Here is a 24,620-nt window from a genome sequence, read left to right on the forward strand (position 1 = left end):
CAGTATGTTCTTGTAAGTGTCTCCGATTATCTCATAAATATGGTCATTTCCCCCTACTTATAAAATTTACAAATATCAGTTAATTCTTGGGTAAACTTGAAATGCTTCATTTAAGCCTAGCCCAAGCAAGAATTGAACTTACAGTGAGATGACTGGGAAGGAGAAGGTTTAGAAGGCAATTTTGGCCCATTGGCCTATCTCCACAGAGTAGAAACTCAACCATGTTAAAAATAACCCTAATGATCAAGCAACGTCAAGAGTCAGAGTCACCACAATTCTGATATAAGTTACTTTGATTTATTTAAAACATTTTAATCACAATTGTTAAAATTTCTCTTTATTTAAAATTGGAAATATATAGAAATAGGTAAAACAAGAGTCCTGCTCAAAAACATACTCTGCCAGAAGAGTACGCCTTGCTGCTTAAGGACTTTCCTAATGAGCAGTATATTCTAGAATAACTAGTCCATTTTCTTCTAAACTAGTGGCTATTAACCTTTTGGCTACTACGCCAAAGAATTACAGGCATACCTCAGAGATACTGTGGGTTCAGTTCCAGATCACCACAATAAAGCAAATATCACATAAAGCTAGTCACACGAATTTGTTGGTTTCCCAGTGCATATTAAAGTTATGTTTATACCATACTGTAGTCTATTAAGTGTGCAGCAACATTATGTCTAAAAAAAAGCATATACCTTAATTTAAAAACATCTTATTGCTAAAAAATGCTAACCATTATCTGAGCCTTCAAAGAATAAGTCATAGTAGTAATGTTAAAAATCACTGACCACAGATCACCACAACAAACATAATAATAATGAAAAAGTTTGAAATGTTGCAAGAATTACCAAAATGTGACACAGAGACGAAGTGAGCAAATGCTTTTGAAAAAAATAGCGCTGATAGACTTGCTTGACACAGGGTTGCCACAAAACTTTAATTTGTAAAAAATGTAGTATTTGTGAAGAACAATAAAATGAAGCACAATAAAACAAGGTATGCACATTTTGTATTTTACGTTTAAAGCAGTGCACACATACATATCCACCCAGTTGGCTTTAGGCGGCCTAACGTGTACACTGTTATTGTACTCAAACTTAGTAGCCACTTTTTCTCTTTTTGTGCCTTCCATGAGTCACATTGTTTTATCCTCATTAATTGAACACATTTTCTGCATATACTTTATGTTTTACAAGTTTTACTTGGAATTGTCAAAAAGTTCCTGGTATGAAAGCTAGAAAATAAACATGTTTATGAAAAGAATATTCATAGAGTTACCTTAAAGATTTGGTATCTTTATTTGCTTTTTTAAAATCCCCTATAGAATTTGACAAAACAACTTTAATTACTAATCTTAGGGTGCCAGTACATTACAGATATTCATAGCCTATTAAAATTATGATATGGCCTGGTTAGGGTATGAAAATAAAAATTTTGCCACTTCATATTTGTTGTTTATAACTAAAATACTAGTGAACTATTTTTGCTAACAAACTATTCATTGTTATATTTTTTATTACTCTGATAACTTGTAAGAATAGAATCCCTGAAACATTTGTTAGTATGTCTCTTATGTTGTTTAAAAAAAAGGGAAATACTTTTACAGCTTTTCAGTTGAACTCATTGGCTTTAAAATAAGTACTGTATATCTGGAAAATACTCTGTAGTGAGAGTTATGGAGCTTGTCTATTGTAAACTTAAATTATTACCTATTATTTATTATGATTAACTTTCTTTTATAAACTGACATTCCACAGAGATTAGAAACTTGAGGAAATTTGAAACAAAAACACACACATAAAAGATATTTAAAACAAACAAGCCCGTGTTATGTATAGTGGAATACCTGCTGATTTAAAGTATCTTGGGAAATGAAACTCCTGAATAAGAAAAATTATTTCTTTGAAAAATTAATGTGGTATGAAATAACATTGGCATGCATCAAATAGCCCATAGGCCGAATTTCTTTAAAGGTTCAAGTGATAAGCCCTGTGCCAGTTGCTAGAGACATAAGGATGAACAAGGGAGTCCCTACCTTCCAGAGCTTATAGTCTAGTGGGAGACTGTAACAAGTAATAACATATCTGCCTAAGTAGCCGTGTTATAAGAATATGAGGCAGGCCATTGGTAAAATGAAGCAGTTTGGGAAGTTTGCACTGGTTGTGTCCAGTCTCTCAGGAACTCACATGCACTGTGAGTTCAAAAAGGAGGGCAATGTGGTGAGTCAAAGAGCACTGAGCTTGGAATCAGGAAGCTGGTGTCTGCTGTGTGGGACCTTCCGCAGGTTGTTTTCACCTCTCTTGGCTTTCATTTTACGTTTGCAAGAATATGATTTATAAACTCATTTTAGCCAACAAACGTTCACTGCAAATGGTTGCAATTCAATATGGCAAATTGGAGCTGCTCTGGTAGTCAACATGAAGTACAGGGTGAAAACCTTTGGGCTGTATCACCTCCTGGGGGTGTTTTAGTACAGACATTTTATGAGTACAGAGAATATAAATTTTAGCTAATATTCTACTTCTACCAGGCATCTGCTGTTTAAACCTTTTACTTCTAGTTGCGGAATGCAAAGCTTTGGTCTATGCTGAAAGAATTTCAGGCATTAAGCAAGTAAGCAGGTGGGAGGACTTTGGGCAAGGCTCTGAAATTCAACTGTGCCTCCTTGTAAGGTTAATCCAGAAGATCTGAAGGTAAACCTGGCTTAGTCTTCTGAAGTAACTGGATGATGGGGGACGATGGATGGTTCAGAAAGGATGATCCGCAGTCTCCTCTGTGTCCAGACAGGTTCCTCCCTCCCCAGGGCCATCTGCAGCTGTTGGAGGCCTATTCCTGGGGTTGGTTGGGGTGGAGGGGCATCCTAGCTTTGTACACATTTCTCCTTTAGGCCTCCCTACCGCAGGATTTATTTGCCCCTGGGGCTTCTCTATCTGCTCATCGCTTCTTACTCGCTCTTTCCCTGCCTGACCACAAGTTCAGCCACCTGCTCTTTCCTTTGCCTTAACATTTCCATTTTTCTGACTCTAGAATTGTGGATAAGAGTATAGTTGGCTCTTTGTATCCACAGGTTCTGTGGATTCAACCAATCACAGATGGAAAAGATTAGGAAAAAATTTCCAGAAACTTCCAAAAAGCAAAACTTGAAGTTGCCACACAGTGGCGACTATTTACACAGCATTTACATTGCATTACGTAGTGAAAGTGATCTAGAGCTGATTTAAAGTATGCAGGAGGATGTGCGTGGGTTATATGCAAATACTATACCATTTCATGTAGGGAAATTGAGAATTCAAAGATTTTGGTATCCAAGTGGGGTCCTGGAACCAATTCCCCCGTGGATACCAAGGGATGACTGTATTTGCTTTTTGTAATATTTACTGTTGTTTGAGGTATTTTATAGTATTTTCTCTGATGTCCTTAAAGAATCTCTCTGCTTCTGGAGATGAAACTTCTGATAAGAAGTTTTAGCCTTTTATTAAGATATGTAGAATTGTTTAGAAGTCTTACTATTTTTATTGACAGTATGACAGTAATATAGCATAGAAATAGTTTATAAGCCTTGCTGCAATAATGAAAAATAAAGGAAACAGTCAGTTAACATAATGTATAAAGCACTTTACCGTTTTCACCCTCAAGGTAATCATATAAACATGGTAGAGTTAGTACTATTTATCAGATTTTTTGGCACACCAAAATCAAAGAGGTTAATTGGAAGTTAGCTCAATTTACACATTAGTGAGAACCTATATCTTTTAACTCTTTGTTCCATATTCTTTTTATTATACTAAATTGCCTCTTTGAATATGATAATTGGAAGGTAATGTTAATCTCCCACAGTTTTTTCACATACATATTCAGCGTTTCTTATTAGATACTCAAATATATTATGATCACTTAATGACTAAATATAAAAAGAGAATCTAAATAAAACAAAAGAGGGAGCTAATATTTATTTTGCCCTTAGTTTGTGCATTTACATGTGTTCATTACCTTCTTCATGGAAATTCAGTCAGGAATTAATTCCCCAATGACTTGTGTCATTAGTGACCATTAGGTCATTTGTGTAACAAGATGGCTACATTTCTCTCTGTTCTCAGGTTTTTATGACAATAGACCTAAGCACAATCACCCAAGGCATGAGCCTTTCCTTTGTCTCTTTTTTTAAAACTGTTGTACTGAAGTATGATTGACATGTAAAAAGTTGTATATGTATATATATATATCGTATACAACTTGATGAGCTTGGGATAAGTATACATCCATGAAACCATCACCATCATCAAGGCATAGACAATCCATCATCTCCCAAAGTTTCCTCCCACCCCCTCCATTATTATTATTATTTTGTGGTAAGAATACAACATAAGATGTACCCTTTTAGCAAATTTTAGCAATGTATTATTAGCTATAGACACTATGCTGTATGGTGGATCTCCAGAATTTACTTATCTTGCATAATTAAAACTTTGTACTCCTTGACCATAACCTCTCCATTTCGCCGCAGCCCCTGGCAACAACCATTCTACTCTCTGCTTCTATGAGTTTGACTGTTTTAGATTCCACACATAAATGCAACTGTACAGTATTTGTCTTTCTGTTTCTGGCTTATTTCACTTAGCATAATACCCTTCAGGTCCATCCATGTTGTTGCAAATGGCAGGATTTCCTTCTTTTTTAAGGATAAATAATTTTCCATTGCATGTGTATATATACCATCATTTATCCGTCATTCATCTTTATCCATCATTCATCTTTATCCATCATTCATCTGTTGATGGACATTTAAGTTGTTTCCATGTCTCAGTTATTGTGGAAAATGCTGCAGTGAACATGGGACTGCAGGTATCTCTTTTAGATCCTGATTTCAATTCCTTTGGATAAATACCCAAAAGTGGGATTTCTGGATCATATGGTAGTTCTAGTTTTAATTTTTTGAGGAACCTCCATACTGTTTTCCATAGTGGCTGGCTGCACCAATTTATGTTCTCACCAACAGTGTAAGAGGGTTCTCTTTTCTCTAACCCTCACCAACACTTATGCTTTTTTTTTTTTAACTAATAACCATCCTAACAGGTGTGAAATGATACTTCACTGTGGTTTTGATTTGCATTTTTCTGATGATTAGTGATATTGAGCACCCTTTCAAATATCTGTTGACCGTGTGTATGTCTTTTTTGGAAAAATGTCTATTCAGGTCTTTTGCCCATTTTTTAATTGGATTATTTGTTTTTCTGCTATTGAGTTGTAGGAGTTCCTTATATATTTCAGAATGTAGGTTGAGATTTTTTAGTTTGAGGTAATCCCACTTGTTTATTTTTGCTTTTGGTGTCATATCCAAAAAATCATTGCAAGGCCAATGTCAAGGAAATTTTCCCCTATGTTTTCTTCTAGGAGCTTTATGGTTTCAGCTTTTATGTTTAAGTTTTTAATCCATTTTTAGTTGATTTCTTCCCTTTGTTTCTATCCATCTTATTTCTTCTCTCCAAAAAAGCAGACATAGCAGAAATGTGCATTGAAATAGAAAGCATGAGGTAAAAACAAAACAAAATACCCAGCCAATTATGAATCCTGAAACTTTTCTTGAATGCCTCCTGTGTGTTTAATTGCAAATGTTTTTAAAAGGTAAAAATATTTTTAAATACAAATAGAATTCCAGTAAAAAAATCTCTTCTTAGAGTACCCAGAAAATTTATATTTAAGTTCAGCTTAAAATACTACTAGGAGTGGAGAAGAATAAACAGACCCAAGTCATAGGGGAATTGACAGAATTTGGTAATTAATCTGATAAACCAGAAAAGGGTATTCTAGGTACCTGCAATAACTACCCACCCCCAAGACCATGGAAAGACCCATATGTAGGCATATGTTTATTTCTAGGCACATTTCTAACCTTGGAGAATAGCCTTATCACAGGTAGGTACACCATTAGTGAAAAGTAGAGTGTTCCACCAGAATTAGTTGTGGGCCAAAAGAACTGGCTTGGCTTAAGACACCTTGCTATGATGTGATTTGATGACCTTGATCTGTCTGCAGTTGAGGTTGTTGACCCTGGTCTTTAAAGCATTGCCATTATGGCTCATTTTTACTAATTTCTATCTCAGGATGACAGTTTGCACCATCTTGCAAGCAAAACATCTTCCTGAAGCTGCACAGTATCAGTTGTCATGAATTTTCTTATCATGAAGATCAATCTGGTTTTATAGCCTCCCTCTGTTTTCGATAATTTATTCTTTTTTTTTTAACATCTTTATTGGAGTATAATTGCTTTACAATGGTGTGTTAGTTTCTGCTTTATAACAAAGTGAATCAGTTATACATATACATATGTTCCCATATCTCTTCCCTCTTGCATCTCCCTCCCTCCCACCCTCCCTATCCCACCCCTCTAGGTGGTCACAAAGCACCGAGCTGATCTCCCTGTGCTATGCGGCTGCTTCCCACTAGCTATCTATTTTACGTTTGGTAGTGTATATATGTCCATGCCACTCTCTCACTTTGTCACAGCTTACCCTTCCCCCTCCCCATATCCTCAAGTCCATTCTCTAGTAGGTCTGTGTTTTTATTCCCGTCTTGCCCCTAGGTTCTTCAGAACCTTTTTTTTTTTCTTTCTTAGATTCCATATATATGTGTTAGTATACGGTATTTGTTTTTCTCTTTCTGACTTACTTCACTCTGTATGACAGACTCTAGGTCCATCCACCTCACTACAAATAACTCAATTTCGTTTCTTTTTATGGCTGAGTAATATTCCATCGTATATATGTGCCACATCTTCTTTATCCATTCATCTGTTGATGGACACTTAGGTTGCTTCCATGTCCTGACTATTGTAAATAGAGCTGCAATGAACATTTTGGTACATGACTCTTTTTGAATTATGGTTTTCTCAGGGTATATGCCCAGTAGTGGGATTGTTGGGTGGTATGGTAGTTCTATTTTTAGTTTTTTAAGGAACCTCCATACTGTTCTCCATAGTGGCTGTATCAATTTACATTCCCACCAACAGTGCAAGAGGGTTCCCTTTTCTCCACACCCTCTCCAGCATTTATTGTTTGTAGATTTTTTTGATGATGGCCATTCTGACCAGTGTGAGGTGTTACCTCATTGTAGTTTTGATTTGCATTTCTCTAATGATTAATGATGTTGAGCATTCTTTCATGTGTTTGTTGGCAATCTGTATATCTTCTTTGGAGAAATGTCTATTTAGGTCTTCTGCCCATTTTTGGATTGGGTTGTTTGTTTTTTTGATATTGAGCTGCATGAGCTGCTTGTAAATTTTGGATATTAATCCTTTGTAAGTTGCTTCATTTGCAAATATTTTCTCCCATTCTGAGGGTTGTCTTTTTATCTTGCTTATGGTTTCTTTTGCTGTGCAAAAGCTTTTAAGTTTCATTAGGTCCCATTTGTTTATTTTTGTTTTTATTTCCATTTCTCTAGCAGGTGGGTCAAAAAGGATCTTGCTGTGATTTATGTCATAGAGTGTTCTGCCAATGTTTTCCTCTAAGAGTTTGATAGTGTCTGGCCTTACATTTAGGTCTTTAATCCATTTTGAGTTTATTTTTGCATATGGTATTAGGGAGTGTTCTAATTTCATACTTTTACATGTACCTGTCCAGTTTTCCCAGCACCACTTATTGAAGAGGCTGTCTTTTCTCCACTGTATATTCTTGCCTCCTTTATCAAAGATAAGGTGACCATATGTGCATGGGTTTATCTCTGGGCTTTCTATCCTGTTCCATTGATCTATATTTCTGTTTTTGTGCCAGTACCATACTGTCTTGATTACTATAGCTTTGTAGTATAGGCTGAAGTCAGGGAGCCTGATTCCTCCAGTTCCGTTTTTCTTTCTCAAGATTGCTTTGGCTATTCAGGGTCTTTTGCGTTTCCATACAAATTGTGAAATTTTTTGTTCTAGTTCTGTGAAAAATGCCATTGGTAGTTTGATAGGGATTGCAATGAATCTGTAGATTGCTTTGGGTACTAGAGTCATTTTCACAATGTTGATTCTTCCAATCCAAGAACATGGTATATCTCTCCATCTATTTGTATCATCTTTAATTTCTTTCATCAGTGTCTTATAATTTTCTGCATACAGGTCTTTTGTCTCCTTAGGTAGGTTTATTCCTAGATATTTTATTCTTTTTGTTGCAATGGTAAATGGGAGTGTTTTCTTAATTTCACTTCCAGATTTTTCATCATTAGTGTATAGGAATGCTAGAGATTTCTGTGCATTAATTTTGTATCCTGCTGCTTTACCAAATTCATTGATTAGCTCTAGTAGTTTTCTGGTAGCATCTTTAGGATTCTCTATGTATAGTATCATGTCATTTGCAAACAGTGACAGCTTTACTTCTTCTTTTCCAATTTGGATTCCTTTTATTTCTTTTGCTTCTCTGATTGCTGTGGCTAAAACTTCCAAAACTATGTTGAATAATAGTGGTGAGAGTGGGCAACCTTGTCTTGTTCCTGATCTTAGTGGAAATGGTTTCAGTTTTTCACCATTGAGGACGATGTTGACTGTGGGTTTGTCATATATGGCCTTATTATGTTGAGGAAAGTTCCCTCTGTGCCTACTTTCTGCAGGGTTTTTATCATAAATGGGTGTTGAATTTTGTCGAATGCTTTCTCTGCATCGATTGAGATGATCATATGGTTTTTCTCCTTCAATTTGTTAATATGGTGTATCACATTGATTGATTTGCGTATATTGAAGAATTCTTGCATTCCTGGGATAAACCCCGCTTGATCATGGTGTATGATCCTTTTAATGTGCTGCTGGATTCTGTTTGCTAGTATTGTATTGAGGATTTTGCATCTATGTTCATCAGTGATATTGGCCTGTAGTTTTCTTTCTTTGTGACATCTTTGTCTGGTTTTGGTATCAGGGTGATGGTGGCCTTGTAGAATGAGTTTGGGAGTGTTCCTCCCTCTGCTATATTTTGGAAGAGTTTGAGAAGGATAGGTGTTAGCTCTTCTCTAAATGTTTGATAGAATTCGCTGTGAAGCCATCTGGTCCTGGGCTTTTGTTTTTTGGAAGATTTTAAATCACAGTTTCAATTTCAGTGCTTGTGATTGGTCTGTTCATATTTTCTATTTCTTCCTGGTTCAGTCTCAGAAGGTTGTGCATTTCTAAGAATTTGTCCATTTCTTCCAGGTTGTCCATTTTATTGGCATAGAGTTACTTGTAGTAATCTCTCATGATCCTTTGTATTTCTGCAGTGTCAGTTGTTACTTCTCCATTTTCATTTCTAATTCTATTGATTTGAGTCTTCTCCCTTTTTTTCTTGATGAATCTGGATACTGGTTTATAAATTTTGCTTATCTTCTCAAAGAACCAGCTTTTAGTTTTATTGATCTTTGCTATCATTTCCTTCATTTCTTTTGCATTTATTTCTGATCCGATCTTTATGATTTCTTTCTTTCTGCTAACTTTGGGGTTTTTTTGTTCTTCTTTCTCTAATTGCTTTAGGTGTAAGGTTAGGTTGTTTATTTGAGATGTTTCTTGTTTCTTAAGGTAGGATTGTATTGCTATAAACTTCCCTCTTAGAACTGCTTTTGCTGCATCCCATAGGTTTTGGGTCGTTGTGTTTTCATTGTCATTTGTTTCTAGGTATTTTTTGATTTCCTCTTTGATTTCTTCAGTGATCTCTTGGTTATTAAGTAGTGTATTGTTTAGCCTCCATGTGCTTATATTTTTTACAGATTTTTTCCTGTAATTGATTTCTAGTCTCATAGCGTTGTGGTCGGAAAAGATACTTGATACAATTTCAATTTTCTTAAATTTACCAAGGCTTGATTTGTGACCCAAGATATGATCTATCCTGGAGAATGTTCCATGAGCACTTGAGAAGAATGTGTATTCTGTTGTTTTTGGGTGGAATGTCCTATAAATATCAATTAAGTCCATCTTGTTTAATGTATCATTTAAAGCTTGTGTTTCCTTATTTATTTTCATTTTGGATGATCTGTCCCTTGGTGAAAGTGGGGTGTTAAAGTCGCCTACTATGATTGTGTTACTGTCAATTTCCCCTTTTATGGCTGTTAGTATTTGCCTTATGTATTGAGGTGCTCCTATGTTGGGTGCATAAATATTTACAATTGTTATATCTTCTTCTTGGATTGATCCCTTGATCATTATGTAGTGTCCTTCTTTGTCTCTTGTAATAGTCTTTATTGTAAAGTCTATTTTGTCTGATATGAGAATTGCTACTCCAGCTTTCTTTTGATTTCCATTTGCATGGAATATCTTTTTCCATCCCCTCACTTTCAGTCTGTATGTGTCCCTAGGTCTGAAATGGGTCTCTTGTAGACAGAATATATATGGGTCTTGTTTTTGTATCCATTCAGCCAGTCTATGTCTTTTGGTTGGAGAATTTAATCCATTTACATTTCAGGTAATTATCGATATGTATGTTCCTATTCCCATTTTCTCAATTGTTTTGGGTTTGTTATTGTAGGTCATTTCCGTCTCTCGTGTTTCCTACCTAGAGAAGTTCCTTTAGCATTTGTTGTAAAGCTGGTTTGGTGGTGCTGAATTCTCTTAGCTTTTGTTTGTCTGTAAAGGTTTTAATTTCTCCATCAAATCTGAATGAGATCCTTGCTGGGTAGAGTAATCTTGGTTGTAGAGTTTTCTCCTTCATCACTTTAAATATGTCCTGTCACTGCCTTCTGGTTTGCAGAGTTTCTGCTGAAAGATCAGCTGTTAACCTTATGGGGATTCCATTGTGTGTTATTTGTTGTTTTTCCCTTGCTGCTTTTAATATTTTTTGTTTGTATTTAATTTTTGATAGTTTGATTAATATGTGTCTTGGCATGTTTCTCCTTGGATATATCCTGTATGGGACTCTCTGTGCTTCCTGGACTTGATTAACTATTTCCTTTCCCATATTAGGGAAGTTTTCAACTATAATCTCTTCAAATATTTTCTCAGTCCCTTTCTTTTTCTCTTCCTCTTCTGGGACCCCTATAATTCAAATGTTGGTGCGTTTAATGTTTTCCCAGAGGTCTCTGAGACTGTCCTCAGTTCTTTTCATTCTTTTTTCTTCATTCTGCTCTGCAGTAGTTATTTCCACTATTTTATCTTCCAGGACATGTATCCGTTCTTCTGCCTCAGTTATTCTGCTATTGATCCCTTCTAGAGAATTTTTAATTTCATTTATTGTGTTGTTCATCATTGTTTGTTTGCTCTTTAGTTCTTCTAGGTCCTTGTTAAACGTTTCTTGTATTTTCTCTATTCTATTTCCAAGATTTTGGATCATCTTTACTATCATTATTCTGAATTCTTTTTCAGGTAGACTGCCTATTTCCTCTTCATTTGTTAGGTCTGGTGGGTTTTTACCTTGCTCCTTCATCTGCTGTGTGTTTTCCTGTCTTCTCATTTTGCTTAACTTACTGTGTTTGGGGTCTCCTTTTCACAGGCTGCAGGTTCGTAGTTCCCGTTGTTTCTGGTGTCTGCCCTCAGCAGCTAAGGTTGGTTCAGTGGGTTGTGTAGGCTTCCTGGTGGAGGGGACTAGTGCCTGTGTTCTTGTGGATGAGACTGGACCTTGTCTTTCTGGTGAGCAGGTCCACATCTGGTGGTGTGTTTTGGGGTGTCTGTGGCCTTATTATGATTTTAGGCAGCCTCTCTGCTAATGGATGGGGTTGTGTTCCTGTGTTGCTAGTTGTTTGGCATAAGGTGTCCAGCACTGTAGCTTGCTGGTCGTTGAGTGAAGCTGGGTCTTGGCGTTGAGATGGAGATCTCTGGGAGATTTTCACTGTTTGATATTACATGGAGCTGGGAGGTCTCTTGTGGACCAGTGTCCTGAAGTTGGCTCTCCTACCTCAGTGGCACAGGCCTGACACCTGGCTGGAGCACCAAGAGCCTCTCATCCACACGGCTCAGAATAAAAGGGAGAAAAAATAGAAAGAAAGAAAGAAAGAAAGAAGATAAAATGAAATAAAATAAAATAAAGTAAAATAAAATAAAATAAAGTTATTAAAATAAAAAATAATTATTAAGAAAAAAAAATTTTTTAAGTAAAAAAAAACAAACAAAAACAGTCGGACAGAACCCTAGGACAAATGGTAAAAGCAAAGCTATACAGGCAAAATCACACACAGAAGCATAAACATACACACTCACAAAAAGAGGGAAAGGGAAAAAATATATATATCTTTGCTCCCAAAGTCCACCTCCTCAATTTGGGATGATTAGTTGTCTATTCAGGTATTCCACAGATGCAGGTACATCAAGTTGATTGTGGAGATTTAATCCGCTGCTACTGAGGCTGCTGGGAGAGATTTCCCTTTCTCTTCTTTGTTCACACAACTCCCGGGGTTCAGCTTTGGATTTGGACCCGCCTCTGCGTGTAGGTGGCCTGAGGGTGTCTGTTCTTCGCTCAGACAGGACGGGGTTAAAGGAGCAGCTGCTTCGGGGGCTCTGGCTCACTCAGGCCGGGGGGAGGGAGCGGTACGGAGGAGGCGGGGCGAGCCTGCGGCGGCAGAGGCCGGCGTGACGTTGCACCAGCCCGAGGCGCGCCGTGCGTTCTCCCGGGGAAGTTGTCCCTGGATCACGGGACCCTGGCAGTGGCGGGCTGCACAGGCTCCCGGGAGGGGCGGTGTGGATAGTGACCTGTGCTCGCACACAGGCTTCTTGGTGGCGGCAGCAGCAGCCTTAGCATCTCATGCCCGTCTCTGGGGTCCACGCTGATAGCCGCGCCTTGCGCCCGTCTCTGGAGCTCATTTAGGCGGCACTCTTAATCCCTTCTCCTCGCGCACCAGGAAACAAAGAGGGAAGAAAAAGTCTCTTGCCTCTTCGGCAGCTCCAGACCTTTTCCCGGACTCCCTCCCGGCTAGCTGTGGTGCACTAACCCCTTCAGGCTGTGTTCACGCCGCCAACCCCAGTCCTCTCCCTGCGATCCGACCTCTGAAGCCCGAGCCTCAGCTCCCAACTCCCATCCGCCCGGTGGGTGAGCAGACAAGCCCTCAGGCTGGTGAGTGCTGGTCAGCACCGATCCTCTGTGCGGGCATCTCTCCACTTTGCCCTCCACACCCCTGTTGCTGCGCTCTCCTCCGTGGCTCCGAAGCTTCCCCCCTCTGCCACCCGCAGTCTCCGCCCGCGAAGGGGCTTCCTAGTGTGTGGAAACCTTTCCTCCTTCACAGCGCCCTCCCACTGGTGCAGGTCCCGTCCCTATTCTTTTGTCTCTCTTTTTCTTTTTTCTTTTACCCTATCCAGGTACATGGGGGAGTTTCTTGCCTTTTGGGAGGTCTGAGGTCTTATGCCAGCGTTCAGTAGGTGTTCTGTAGGGGTTGTTCCACATGTAGATGTATTTCTGATGTATTTGTGGAGAGGAAGGTGATCTCCACGTCTTACTCTTCCGCCATCTTGAAGCTCCTCTATAATTTATTCTTTATTTCATAAATTCTCTGTAAGTTTTCACTTCCTCTGTTGCTGATATCTTCTGCTTTTTCTCTTTACATTCATATTCTTGAACGAGTTTCTTTTGCAGAGTCATGTCTTTCTGCTGAGAAAATTCACTTAGAATTTCTACTGCAAGGATCTGGCCAAGTTCAGTGAATAAGAGTCACGTTCCACCTTCTGTATTTGTTCTTACAGCTCATGCCTGACTGACACTTCATCACTCAGTTTGGAATAGAAATGAGCACTATCTTTTTCTTTTTCTTTCTTTTTTTTTTTAAAATAGACCTTTATTGGAGTATAATTGCTTCACAATACTGTGTTAGTTTCTGTTGTACAGCAAAGTGAATCAGCCATATGCATACATATGTCCCCATATCCCCTCCCTCCCATCCTCCCTATCCCAGCCCTCTAGGTCATCACAAAGCACTGAGTTGCTCTTCCTGTGCTATGCTGCTGCTTCGCACTAGCTAGCTATTTTACATTTGGTAGTGTATATATGTCGATGCTACTCTCACTTCGCCCCAGCTTCCCCCTCCCACCCTGTGTCCTCAAGTCCATTCTCTATGTCTACATCTTTATTCCTACCCTGCAACTAGGTTCATCAGTACCATTTTTTTTTTTTTTTTTTAGATTCCATATATATGCGTTAGTATACGGTATTTGTTTTTCTATTTCTGACTTACTTCACTCTGTATGACAGACTATAGGTCCATCCACCTCACTTCAGGTAACTCAATTTCCTTTCTTTTTATGGCTGAGTAGTATTCCATTGTATATATGGGACTATCTTTTTCAACTACTGTTAGCTATTGTTAACATCGGTTTTGTCTGGGAACTATCTGTCATTTGTTTTCTTTTTCACTCTGGTGATCTGCCAGCTGCCCATTGTCAAATTCATCCCATGTATATCATTTTTAAATTATTTTTGCCTTTAAATTCAAGAGCAATATCAAATTATCTCATCTGCACAGTAGACTTTTTCAAAACTTCTATTTATTATCTTTGTAAGCAAGATCTTTAATCTATGTGTTACTGTGAGTTTTGTATAATTTATTAATTCACAAGCTCAATATAATGCTCACTCCAGTCTTCTGTTTCTTATAGCAATTATAACATGCTCTTCTCAAATCAAGTATTTTCTTTGTAAATCCAATAGGGTTTGGATTCCCATCTTCTCATAACTTAGTTTAGCTTAATTTTTCTCTCAAATATTATGAAATTCTTTGGAAAACCTTGTCGTATTCAATAGCTATCTGTCTTACCAAGTATCTTCTCAGTTTCCTTAGATTTTATTTTTTCTCAACTCTCAATATAACAAGCAAATTTTCCACAGCATTTGATTCATTTCTTTAAATTGAATATTTAAGGCAGACATGTTCCTTTTTTTTTTTTTTTTTTGGTGTGGCTTACGGGATCTTGGTTCCCCAACCAGGATCAAACCCGGGCCAGCGGCAGTGGAAGGGCTGAGTCCTAACCACTGGACCACCAGGGAATCCCCTTAACTTTGTTTCTTGGTTTCTTCAAAAATATCATTGCTTCTCTGATCATTTTTTATAATCTGATATCTTTTAAATATTTTTAAAAGTTTACTTTAAATTATTTTTAAACATTTATGTAATCTGTTGTTTTTACTTGATAAATTCTACTATTTAAAAGGAATATTCTTCAGGAGGAAAGTGACAAACTAATTCCAATAAACAAACATTATTATAGGCTTCTAAGACTTTTCATAAAAATCAGGTCTGGGCCCTCCGGCACCTTTGTTGTGGATGAGACAGCAGTCAGTTAGGTACCTTCCATTGTAATCTTCCTTCTGGTAGTTCTTAACATTTTCTCTCTATCCTTGAATATTTCTAAGTTTCTCCTTCTTTGTGTTTAAGTGTGATTTATTTTTACTTGCCACTTGGAGTATAAGTTCAATCTTAGGTATCCTAAGTTCAATTCTGGAATATTCTCAACTATTATCTCTTAAGCAAAGTCTTCTCTATCATTTATTTTGAGTTCTTTTATAAGTAAAAATTTTCTTCTTAACATAGATGGATAGATAGATACATAGATACATAGACAGACAGATAGATGATAGATAGATAGATAGATAGATAGATAGATAGATAGATAGATAGTAGGTAGGTAGGTAGGTAGTAGATAGAGTCTTATTCTGTTTGGGCTGCTATAACAAAATACCACAGGCTGGGTGGCTTATAAACAACAAAAATTTATTTCTCACAGTTCAGGAGGCTGGGACATCTAAGATCAAGGTTTCGGCACGGTCACCTTCAGGTAAGGGCCCTCTTCCTGGTTCATAGCTGGTGTCTTTTCACTGTGTCCTCACATAGTGGAAGGGGCTAGGGGTCTCTGTGGGGTCTTTGTTATAAGCCCCATTCTTGAGGGCTCCAGCTTCATGATTTAAGCAACTCCCAAAGACCCCACTCCCAAAATTATCATCTTTGGGAGTTAGAATTTCAACCTGTGAATTTGTGGGACATGTACATTCAGATTACAGTGGATAGTCAGATACATAGATAGATATTGGATCTGTCTCTCTGGGCTGCATTCTACATCTTCCATGTCTGTTCCTTCTTCAGCAATATCCAGGCTAGCATTTAATTGATTTATCTTTTTTTTTTAAATTTCAATGACATTTTCAAGATTTCTAAAGGGTTCTCTTTCATATCCAATTGTTCTTTTTTTTCCTTGTTTACATTCAAAATCCCTTGCTCTTTAATGGGTATTACTTCTTCATTTATCTCTTAAAGCATAATTAACATACTAATCTTCGTCTGATGGTTTCTTAAAATTAATTAATTTTACCTAGGAAGAATTCATGATCTTATTATTTAGTGCTACCTTTCTTAGCATTAGATTTCTTCATATGTTTTGGAACTTTGACTTCTATACTCATTGTGAGTAGGAGGTTTTTAGTGTGTGTGTGTGTGTGTGTATGTGTGTAGTTTCCTCTCTGTGTGTGTCTGCCTTTCTTTCCTCTATACTCACCTTTTCTTACGTATTCATTTTATGTTCGTCTTTACCTGACCTCCCAGCTTTCTCAACCAGAGTTGTCTTAAAATGACATTTCAGGACTCCTGTTGCAGATTTATGTTTGGAATATCACAGAATCAGGCATCAAACCAGCAGATGCTTACTTCATTTTCTGATTGAGAGGTTATATCTATATTCCCCAGCCTTTAAGCCAGAGATCTAGATTTTTTTAAAGCTTCTCTTTAGCATTTATAAGCCCCCAGCTTTAAGAAGTGAGTCTGAATCTGATGAGAGAAATTTTGAGTATTTATTCTTCAGGGATAGAACCCATAGCCACCATTTCTACTTCTAGAACCAGAGCCAGGCAAGCTCATGGTTTATCCCTGCTCTCCACTTTCCAGTTCTGGTTCATTTCTGGCCTGTGGACATGCCCATGTCTTTTTTGAATGCAAATACTTTTAAATGTTTTTCTCTTTTTATAATTGACCATGTGTTGAGAGTAGAAGGAACAAATCAGAGCACAAACTCATTGTGCCGCCTTCACAACATACTACTAACGAATTTTTCATGTGTGTTATTCTAGTCTTTTCAACTTCTTTGCTTCTTCAGAGCAGATGTACATCTTATACATGACCTGTAGTCCCTACTATGCAGACCACAGACATCATAAGTACCTAGTAGTTGCTAAACACTTCTTAAAGTAATTTTGTAATATAAAAAAATCTGATTCCTAATCCAAAGGACATTGTATATTATATATCAGAATTTGTCAATATATATCTGTGTATGAGTGTGTTTGAGCATGTGTATAAATGTATATTTTTCATACCTATTAGGATTCCACTGGGTTTATTTACCTATTTATATGATTTTCCTTCTGCTCTCAGTCTGCCCAAGGATAACTTGAGTGTGATGAAAATCTCTCTTTATTTCAGAACACAGAAAGAAACCTGAAATTTCGAATGACAATTTTGGATTCTGCTACAAAACCGCTTCTCCTAATATTTTCAATTGATTTTATTGCTTGATTGTTTTTAACCTCTTACAAAACACACATGGCCAGACTTACTCTGTGTAAGGGCTTGCAGGGAAACTAACCTGGCCCACTGATGTTTTTATTTCTCGTGATAGTGTTTCCATGTGGAAGTCGGTAGCTCAGGATCACATTAAGAGTCAACTGGGTGCCAAGGCCTGTGCCTTGAACTTTCTAGAGTTTAGAAGTCATCAGTCCAACTTTGCCACTCATTCTTCAAAACCAGGCAGTTCTGTATTTTCCTTGGCCTCTTTCTCTCAGCAAATATTTTAAGACCTCAATTCTCACTGTGGGCTAATTATTCTCTTCTATTTGCTGGGATCATAATTCAGCGGGAGCTATTCCTAACCAAGGAAATGAGGGCAGAAATTATATAGTTGAGAATAATGGCTTGAAAACCATGAACGTCTAGAGACTTGTGCAAGTCTGACACATACTGGCATGGTGGTCTTCATAGGGAACTCACTGAAAAAAAAAGTTATTTCTTCACTTTTAAAATGAGATCACCGTAAAGACTAAACATTTATTGAATGACAATAATGAGCTAGCCCCTTAGAAAAATGAGACCAATACTTACTACCTAAACACTTTCCAATTAAAAGTGTTGTGATTTTAACTCAGCTGGTTCTTAGAGAAATTCCAATAGATGAAAATTCACATTTAATAAAATAGAAATATTTGTAAAGATTATTTACATTATTGATATATATGTTTAATTAACTGCCAACTAAATATTTTCAAGAGATGCATGAGGAACCTGACTGAAGAGAAACTGTAATCATTTGTACTTAGTACTTTTAATTATTAATATGCTGAAACCTTCAGAAAAGAAATTTTCCTAAGAAACATGAAATCTCAACACCACCAGTTTGCTTAGTGAACACTTTCTTATTGATGATACCCAGGCAGGATGAACAAAAATTCTGAATCTTTAGTGTTTCTAAGTAACACTAGTTGATTAGAGACCTAGGACAGCTTTTATAATTAAATGAAGCTTAACAGTTATGCTGAAATGCCAGAGACAGAGCTGGCCTTTACAAATCTCTGGTCCTTTTCATGTTAGTTAAAAACAGTGACAAGATATATAGAAATCATTTACTAGCCATTTTGGAACCAAAAATTCCAAAAATTGTTCTTTTTATTTCAGGCCCTCCGGGGAAACGAGGTAAAAGGGGCCGAAGAGGAGAATCTGGTAAGTCTCTCTTTCAGCTGTTCTGTGTCATTCATGTTCTGGCTAGGTTCCCATATCTGTTCCTCCTAATTAGTGATTATATTGTTCTGTTGGCTGTTGTGTGCATGTGCGCATGCGTGTGTGTGAGATGTTTATATCTTCTCTGCTACACATAGAATTTTTTTTTATCTTCTTATTTCCATCAAACAGTAGGAAGGAGAAGTTTGCAAAATATTATTAATTACAGTTTACTAACCCCTGGCACCCAATTTTGGCTTATTTACTGTGTCAAGTTAAATCTGCCCTTTCAGTGTACAGCAGAGGGTTTCTTAGCCACATGCAGTATGATAGCATCACCCATCTTTCCATCTACATAGGTGGTCAGTCAATGCACACTCTTTGCGGAAACATCTGCCTTGGGACACTGGGGCACATGTCCTGGAAAGCTGATTATTATTTTATCCAACTGGTAAAATTTTGTCGTGCTTTTGACTCTCATTTCAAAATTTGAGATTTTTTTATTCCTCTTGTATAACCATAGAATTTTAGTGATGACAGGAACCTTAGTAATCAATCCAGAGTTTTCATTTTATAGTTGAGGAAATGGAGATGCAGAGCAGTCAGGTGATTCAGCCAAGGCCATGCAATTTTTTTTTTTTAAAGGAATTCCTTTATTTTTATTTATTTATTTATTTATTTATTTATTTTTAGCTGTGTTGGGTCTTCGTTTCTGTGCGAGGGCTTTCTCTAGTTGAGGCAAGTAGGGGCCACTCTTCATCGCCGTGTGCGGGCCTCTCACTATCGCGGCCTCTCCTGTTGCGGAGCACAGGCTCCAGACGCGCAGGCTCAGTAATTGTGGCTCACGGGCCCAGTTGCTCCGCGGCATGTGGGATCTTCCCAGACCAGGGCTCGAACCCGTGTCCCCTGCATTGGCAAGCAGACTCTCAACCACTGCGCCACCAGGCAAGCCCGACCATGCAATTTTTTATGAGCAGAACTAGAAGCACAACCAATTGTCCTGACACGCATTTTAGTGATTTTTGTTTTGTTTTGTTTTATTTTTTGCTTTCAGGCCAAATCCCTATATGCAAAGTCAAATAAAAACTATTTTTTTCTGAAACCAAGGTATTCAAATGAGTGTGTTCACTTACGGTTTCACTAGCTTTATAAAGTCTCAGACTCCAAAAATGTAAATGTAAATGTGAAGTCTTAACAGGACATCAATTCTTCCTTGCAAGATAAGAGGAAGGTAATTTAAGGTTTCATTTTAGTGTACTAAGAAATGCTATTTTCCAGCATTTTCTACAAGTATTTATTAATATTAAAAACAATCTACTAAGGGTTAAAAAATAGAAATACTAACCTATCAAAAAGAGCAGACGGCAGATTGATTTTTTTTGTCTCATTTCCTCTCCCTTTTGGAAATATGATGTCAAAGTAAAAAGGTTTTTATGAAAACATAGCTGCTAATTTTTAATTCCTTGAAGAGAATTATCAAAAGTTATTTTTAAACCTCATTCACTCTAAGTAACTGGAAAATTGTATAGGTATCCCTTTCATTGAGTGCAAAGTTTTATAATACAGGATGCTTTATAAATTTGTTTTTGAGGAAAAAGAAATGATAAAACATTGGTGGACCCAAATAATCACTGAATTGATCTTTGTGTCAAAAGAGAGAAAGAGGATTAAGAAAAAAAAGTGAAAATTTTGTACTTATACAGTTTTACAGAAAATATAAAAATCAATTCCCAACTTCTTGGCTACTGAGAACTGGCGCTTTAATTGAACATATGGTGTGCAAAATATTGAAATTTTCTTAGACTTTGCCTGTGTTTTGATGAGAATACATAGTTTTAAAGAAACTTATATAAACATCAGGACTTAGTCTTTTATATATTGACAATACTACTGAATGATAAACATTCTTAGAACAAATAGCAGGTACCTTTCTGATTTAGCCATTTTACCAAACTCAGGAAATTTATATATCAATTGTCTACAACTGGTCTATCATAAATGACTAACGCTCTTCCTTCATATTTTATCTAAATTTTTAGGTGTATAAATTAGGCAGTCTTTTCTTAAAATATATGAACTTCTCAGTAATTCATAAACAGTCTCAGGGAATATTCTTTGAAATTTTACAAAAAATTTTATGTGCACATAGATGTAAATGCATTTTTCTGATATGGTCTCATAATAGGTTCATGATCTAAAAAATGACTGAGAGGCACTAAATTCTTAAGTGATTTCTATGTCTCTTGTATTGTGCTGATGATTATGATGATGTTCTAATCTTTTATTAAATCTTACTATTTGTATATTCACTAATTTGTCTCTCCCTTTTTCTTATTCTCTCTACTCTCCCCCAACCATAGGTCCTCCTGTAAGTATATTTGCTGCATTCTGGCTCCTCTACGTTAATCAAATCACGTATGTTAACACTGTTAAAACATCAAAATATACTCTATATTTCAATTAGAAAAATGTTGCTGACCTTTTTAAGAGTATTTAACTGTGGGACATTATTTTTTGAGTATACTGTTTTGTGATCATGTGATATGTAGGAGTGGAATATGTGTCAATTAAAAAAAAACTTTTATTTCTAATACGATCACAAACCAATTACTGTCTTGGGAATGTTGGAATAACTTATGAAGCTCCTGATATTAAATGCTTTTCCTGAAATTCTGAGGTTTCTTTGCGAGCAAACCCTCAAGCTCTTTCACACTTCTTTTTTCATTCATTTAAGCTTGTATCTGAAATATTTGCATTTGCCAGTTCACGAAAAGTAGATGGCAACATGATCATGGAAGTGATACCCCCGGTGGGCTTGGTTCAGCGCTCTCTCCATAAGCAACACTCCCTTTGAAGTCCCTTGGAGTTTTGCCTGCATAAAGAGCTTGAGTTGGAGCCCTTGGAGAGTTGCACTTTCTTTTTTCTTTCCTTGTGTAGGTCATGGCTGCAGCATTCCAGCCTGCTTTGTACTCACAGGAACAGATTATCTTGTCAGCTTTGAGCTAGATGTGTTTTTGAGTAATATCCTGGATATCTGTCATCTGACCCTGGTGCCGTACTGTGCTCTGTACATTTACGGTAGCAATGATCATTGGCCTGGAGATATTTTCTCATTCCGAATAGCCGGTTTGCTCCAGGGTTCACAGACTCTGCATTGGCAACTTCTCTAACAGACCAGCATGGTCCAGGGAGAGGGGCTTAGCATATACTCGTTTACTTTATTCACAGGAAGCATTGGCTTCCAAATATCTTTTGCAGTCTTCCTGCCACGTTCAAGGACGGAACATAAATCATGTTAGAAATGACTTTGCTTCTGTAACTGACTTGCAGCTTTTGCTTAATGCTAGGCAGATGGCATGCCCCAGGTCTAGGAGCCTTATTCTTTGGCTTCATATTTAAGACTCTGTCTTTAAAACTAGAAACAAACCACTACTACCCAAAGGAAACTCTGGAGATTACATCCAGAATAGAGCATTCAAGGCTTCTTTTTGTGGAGGTAAGTATTAGGCAGGCCAAGAGGCAGTTAAATCTCATTTCTGCCTTGTGATGATATTGAGGATTCTAGTATTTCCTGTTTGGTCCTTCACAGGTTTAGACACCCATATGGCTCTTGCTTGCAGGGGGCCATCTATTAGTGCAGGTTCTCCACCTAGAACATTTCAATTGTTTTTTCCTTTTCTTATTATATATTAAAAAAGAGGACTAATATGTTTTAAGCCCCTGTGTATGGCAAGCAATATTCTAGGCACTTTACATACATTTATTTTGTCTCTGATGTTACCATCCCCATTCCCATTAATGTCTCTAAACATTACCATTGTCAACAAGGAAACTGAGGCTCATAGAGGTTACTTATCAATGGCTGTACAGCTAAAGAGGGTTTGCAAAGTTGGAATTCAGTTAGATATGTCTGATTGTAAATGGTTTCTGCTTACCACGTTATCCTTCTTCCTTGAAATTGTAAGTATATTATAATATGGCTCATTGTTACACAGGTTTGGCTAGCCATGGGTCAAATTGTATTTCTTTTTTTTATTGAAATATAGTTGATTTACAATATTATATTAGTTTCAGGGGTACAACATAGTGATTCAATATCAAATTATATTTCTTGATATAAATAATTACATATAATAAAAACATGACCAAAAAATGTAAAATGGCTAATCTATACAATAAGCATTAATACTACGGCATCTCAGATGCATTTTAAAGAAGTTATAATGTGTTTAGCAAATTGCATCAGATCCAAGAAATAAGGTATATGTAATTATGAGGTTTTCTTTTGTGTTCTTTTGTGTGTTATCTTTGTTTTGTTTTTAAATTTTTATTGGAGTATAGTTGATTTACAATGTTGTGCTAGTTTCTGCTGTACAGCGAAGTGAATCAGTTATACATATACATATATCCACACTTTTTTTATACTGACTAAAAGATAACTCGAGTTAAGTTGCTCACATTTGATAAGACAAAAAACCATTGATTGTGAAAAAGAGAAAAAATATATATATTCATTGTGCTACCTTTTCTAGTACAATGGAGTCTTACCGTAAGTACTTGGGACCCCCTATCATGGGAGCCCTTAGGGGTGAAATACCTTGTAATGAAATCCTCTTAAGCCTCCAATTTCTAAACCCCCATATATGATTTTCAAGGTATTGTATTTGTTTTTCATCAAATTTTCCTTTAGAGTAGGTGGCTTGATAAAATATTTCCATTGTATTTCTTTTTTTTTATTATTATACAGCAGGTTCTTATTAGTTATCCATTTTATACATATTAGTGTATATATGTCAATCCCAATCTCCCAATTCATCACACCACCACCCCTACCCCTCCACTGTCCCCCCTTGGTATCCATACGTTTGTTCTCTACCTCTGTGTCTCTATTTCTGCCCTGCAAACTGGTTCGTCTGTACCATTTTTCTAGGTTCCACATGTATGCGTTCATATACGATATATGTTTTTCTCTTTCTGACTTACTTCACTCTGTATAACAGTCTCTAGATCCATCCACGTCTCTACAAATGACCCAATTTCGTTCCTTTTTATGGCTGAGTAATACTCCCTTGTATATATGTACCACATCTTCTTTATCCATTCATCTGTCGATGGGCATTTAGGTTGCTTCCATGACCTGGCTATTGTAAATAGTGCTGCAGTGAACATTGGGGTGCCTGTGTCTTTTTGAATTATGGTTTTCTCTGGGTATATGTCCAGTAGTGGGATTGCTGGGTCATATGGTAATTCTATTTTTAGTTTTTTAAGGAACCTCCATACTGTTCCCCATAGTGGCTGTATCAATTTACATTCCCACCAACAGTGCAAGAGGGTTCCCTTTTCTCCATACCCTCTCCAGCATTTGTTGTTTGTAGATTTTCTGATGATGCCCATTCTAACTGGTGTGAGGTGACACCTCATTGTAGTTTTGATTTGCATTTCTCTAATAATTAGTGATGCTGAGCAGCTTTTCATGTGCTTCTTGGCCATCTGTATGTCTTCTTTGGAGAAATGTCTATTTAGGTCTTCTGCCTATTTTTGGATTGGGTTGTTTGTTTTTTGAATATTGAGCTACATGAGCTGTTTATATATTTTGGAGATTAATCCTTTGTCTGTTGATTTGTTTGCAAATATTTTCTCCCATTCTGAGGGTTGTCTTTTCATCTTGTTTATGGTTTCCTTTGCTGTGCAAAAGCTTTTAAGTTTCATTAGGTCCCATTTGTTTATTTTTGTTTTTATTTCCATTACTCTAGGAGATGGATCAAAAAAGATCTTGCTGTGATTTATGTCAAAGAGTGTTCCTCCTATGTTTTCCTCTAAGAGTTTTATAGTGCCCGGTCTTACATTTAGGTCTCTAATCCATTTTGAGTTTATTTTTGTGTATGGTGTTAGGGACTGTTTTAACTTCATTATTTTACATGTAGCTGTCCAGTTTTCCCAGCACCACTTATTGAAGAGACTGTCTTATCTCCATTGTATATCCTTGCCTCTTTTGTCATAGATTAGTTGACCATAGG

General features: G+C 36.9%; 1 protein-coding gene across 1 annotated transcript in view; it reads left to right on the plus strand.

Annotated features, from left to right (window-relative positions):
- Positions 1–24,620, plus strand: part of COL25A1 (collagen type XXV alpha 1 chain) — a 461,378-nt gene that overhangs the window by 239,620 nt on the left and 197,138 nt on the right. The window contains exons 3-4 of the mRNA XM_061191166.1: positions 18,562–18,606; positions 20,964–20,971. Coding sequence (XP_061047149.1) covers positions 18,562–18,606; positions 20,964–20,971 — 53 coding nt within the window. The remainder of the gene's footprint in view (positions 1–18,561; positions 18,607–20,963; positions 20,972–24,620) is intronic.

Source organism: Eubalaena glacialis, chromosome 5 (assembly GCF_028564815.1).
Source record: "Eubalaena glacialis isolate mEubGla1 chromosome 5, mEubGla1.1.hap2.+ XY, whole genome shotgun sequence".
Taxonomy (NCBI): domain Eukaryota; kingdom Metazoa; phylum Chordata; class Mammalia; order Artiodactyla; family Balaenidae; genus Eubalaena; species Eubalaena glacialis.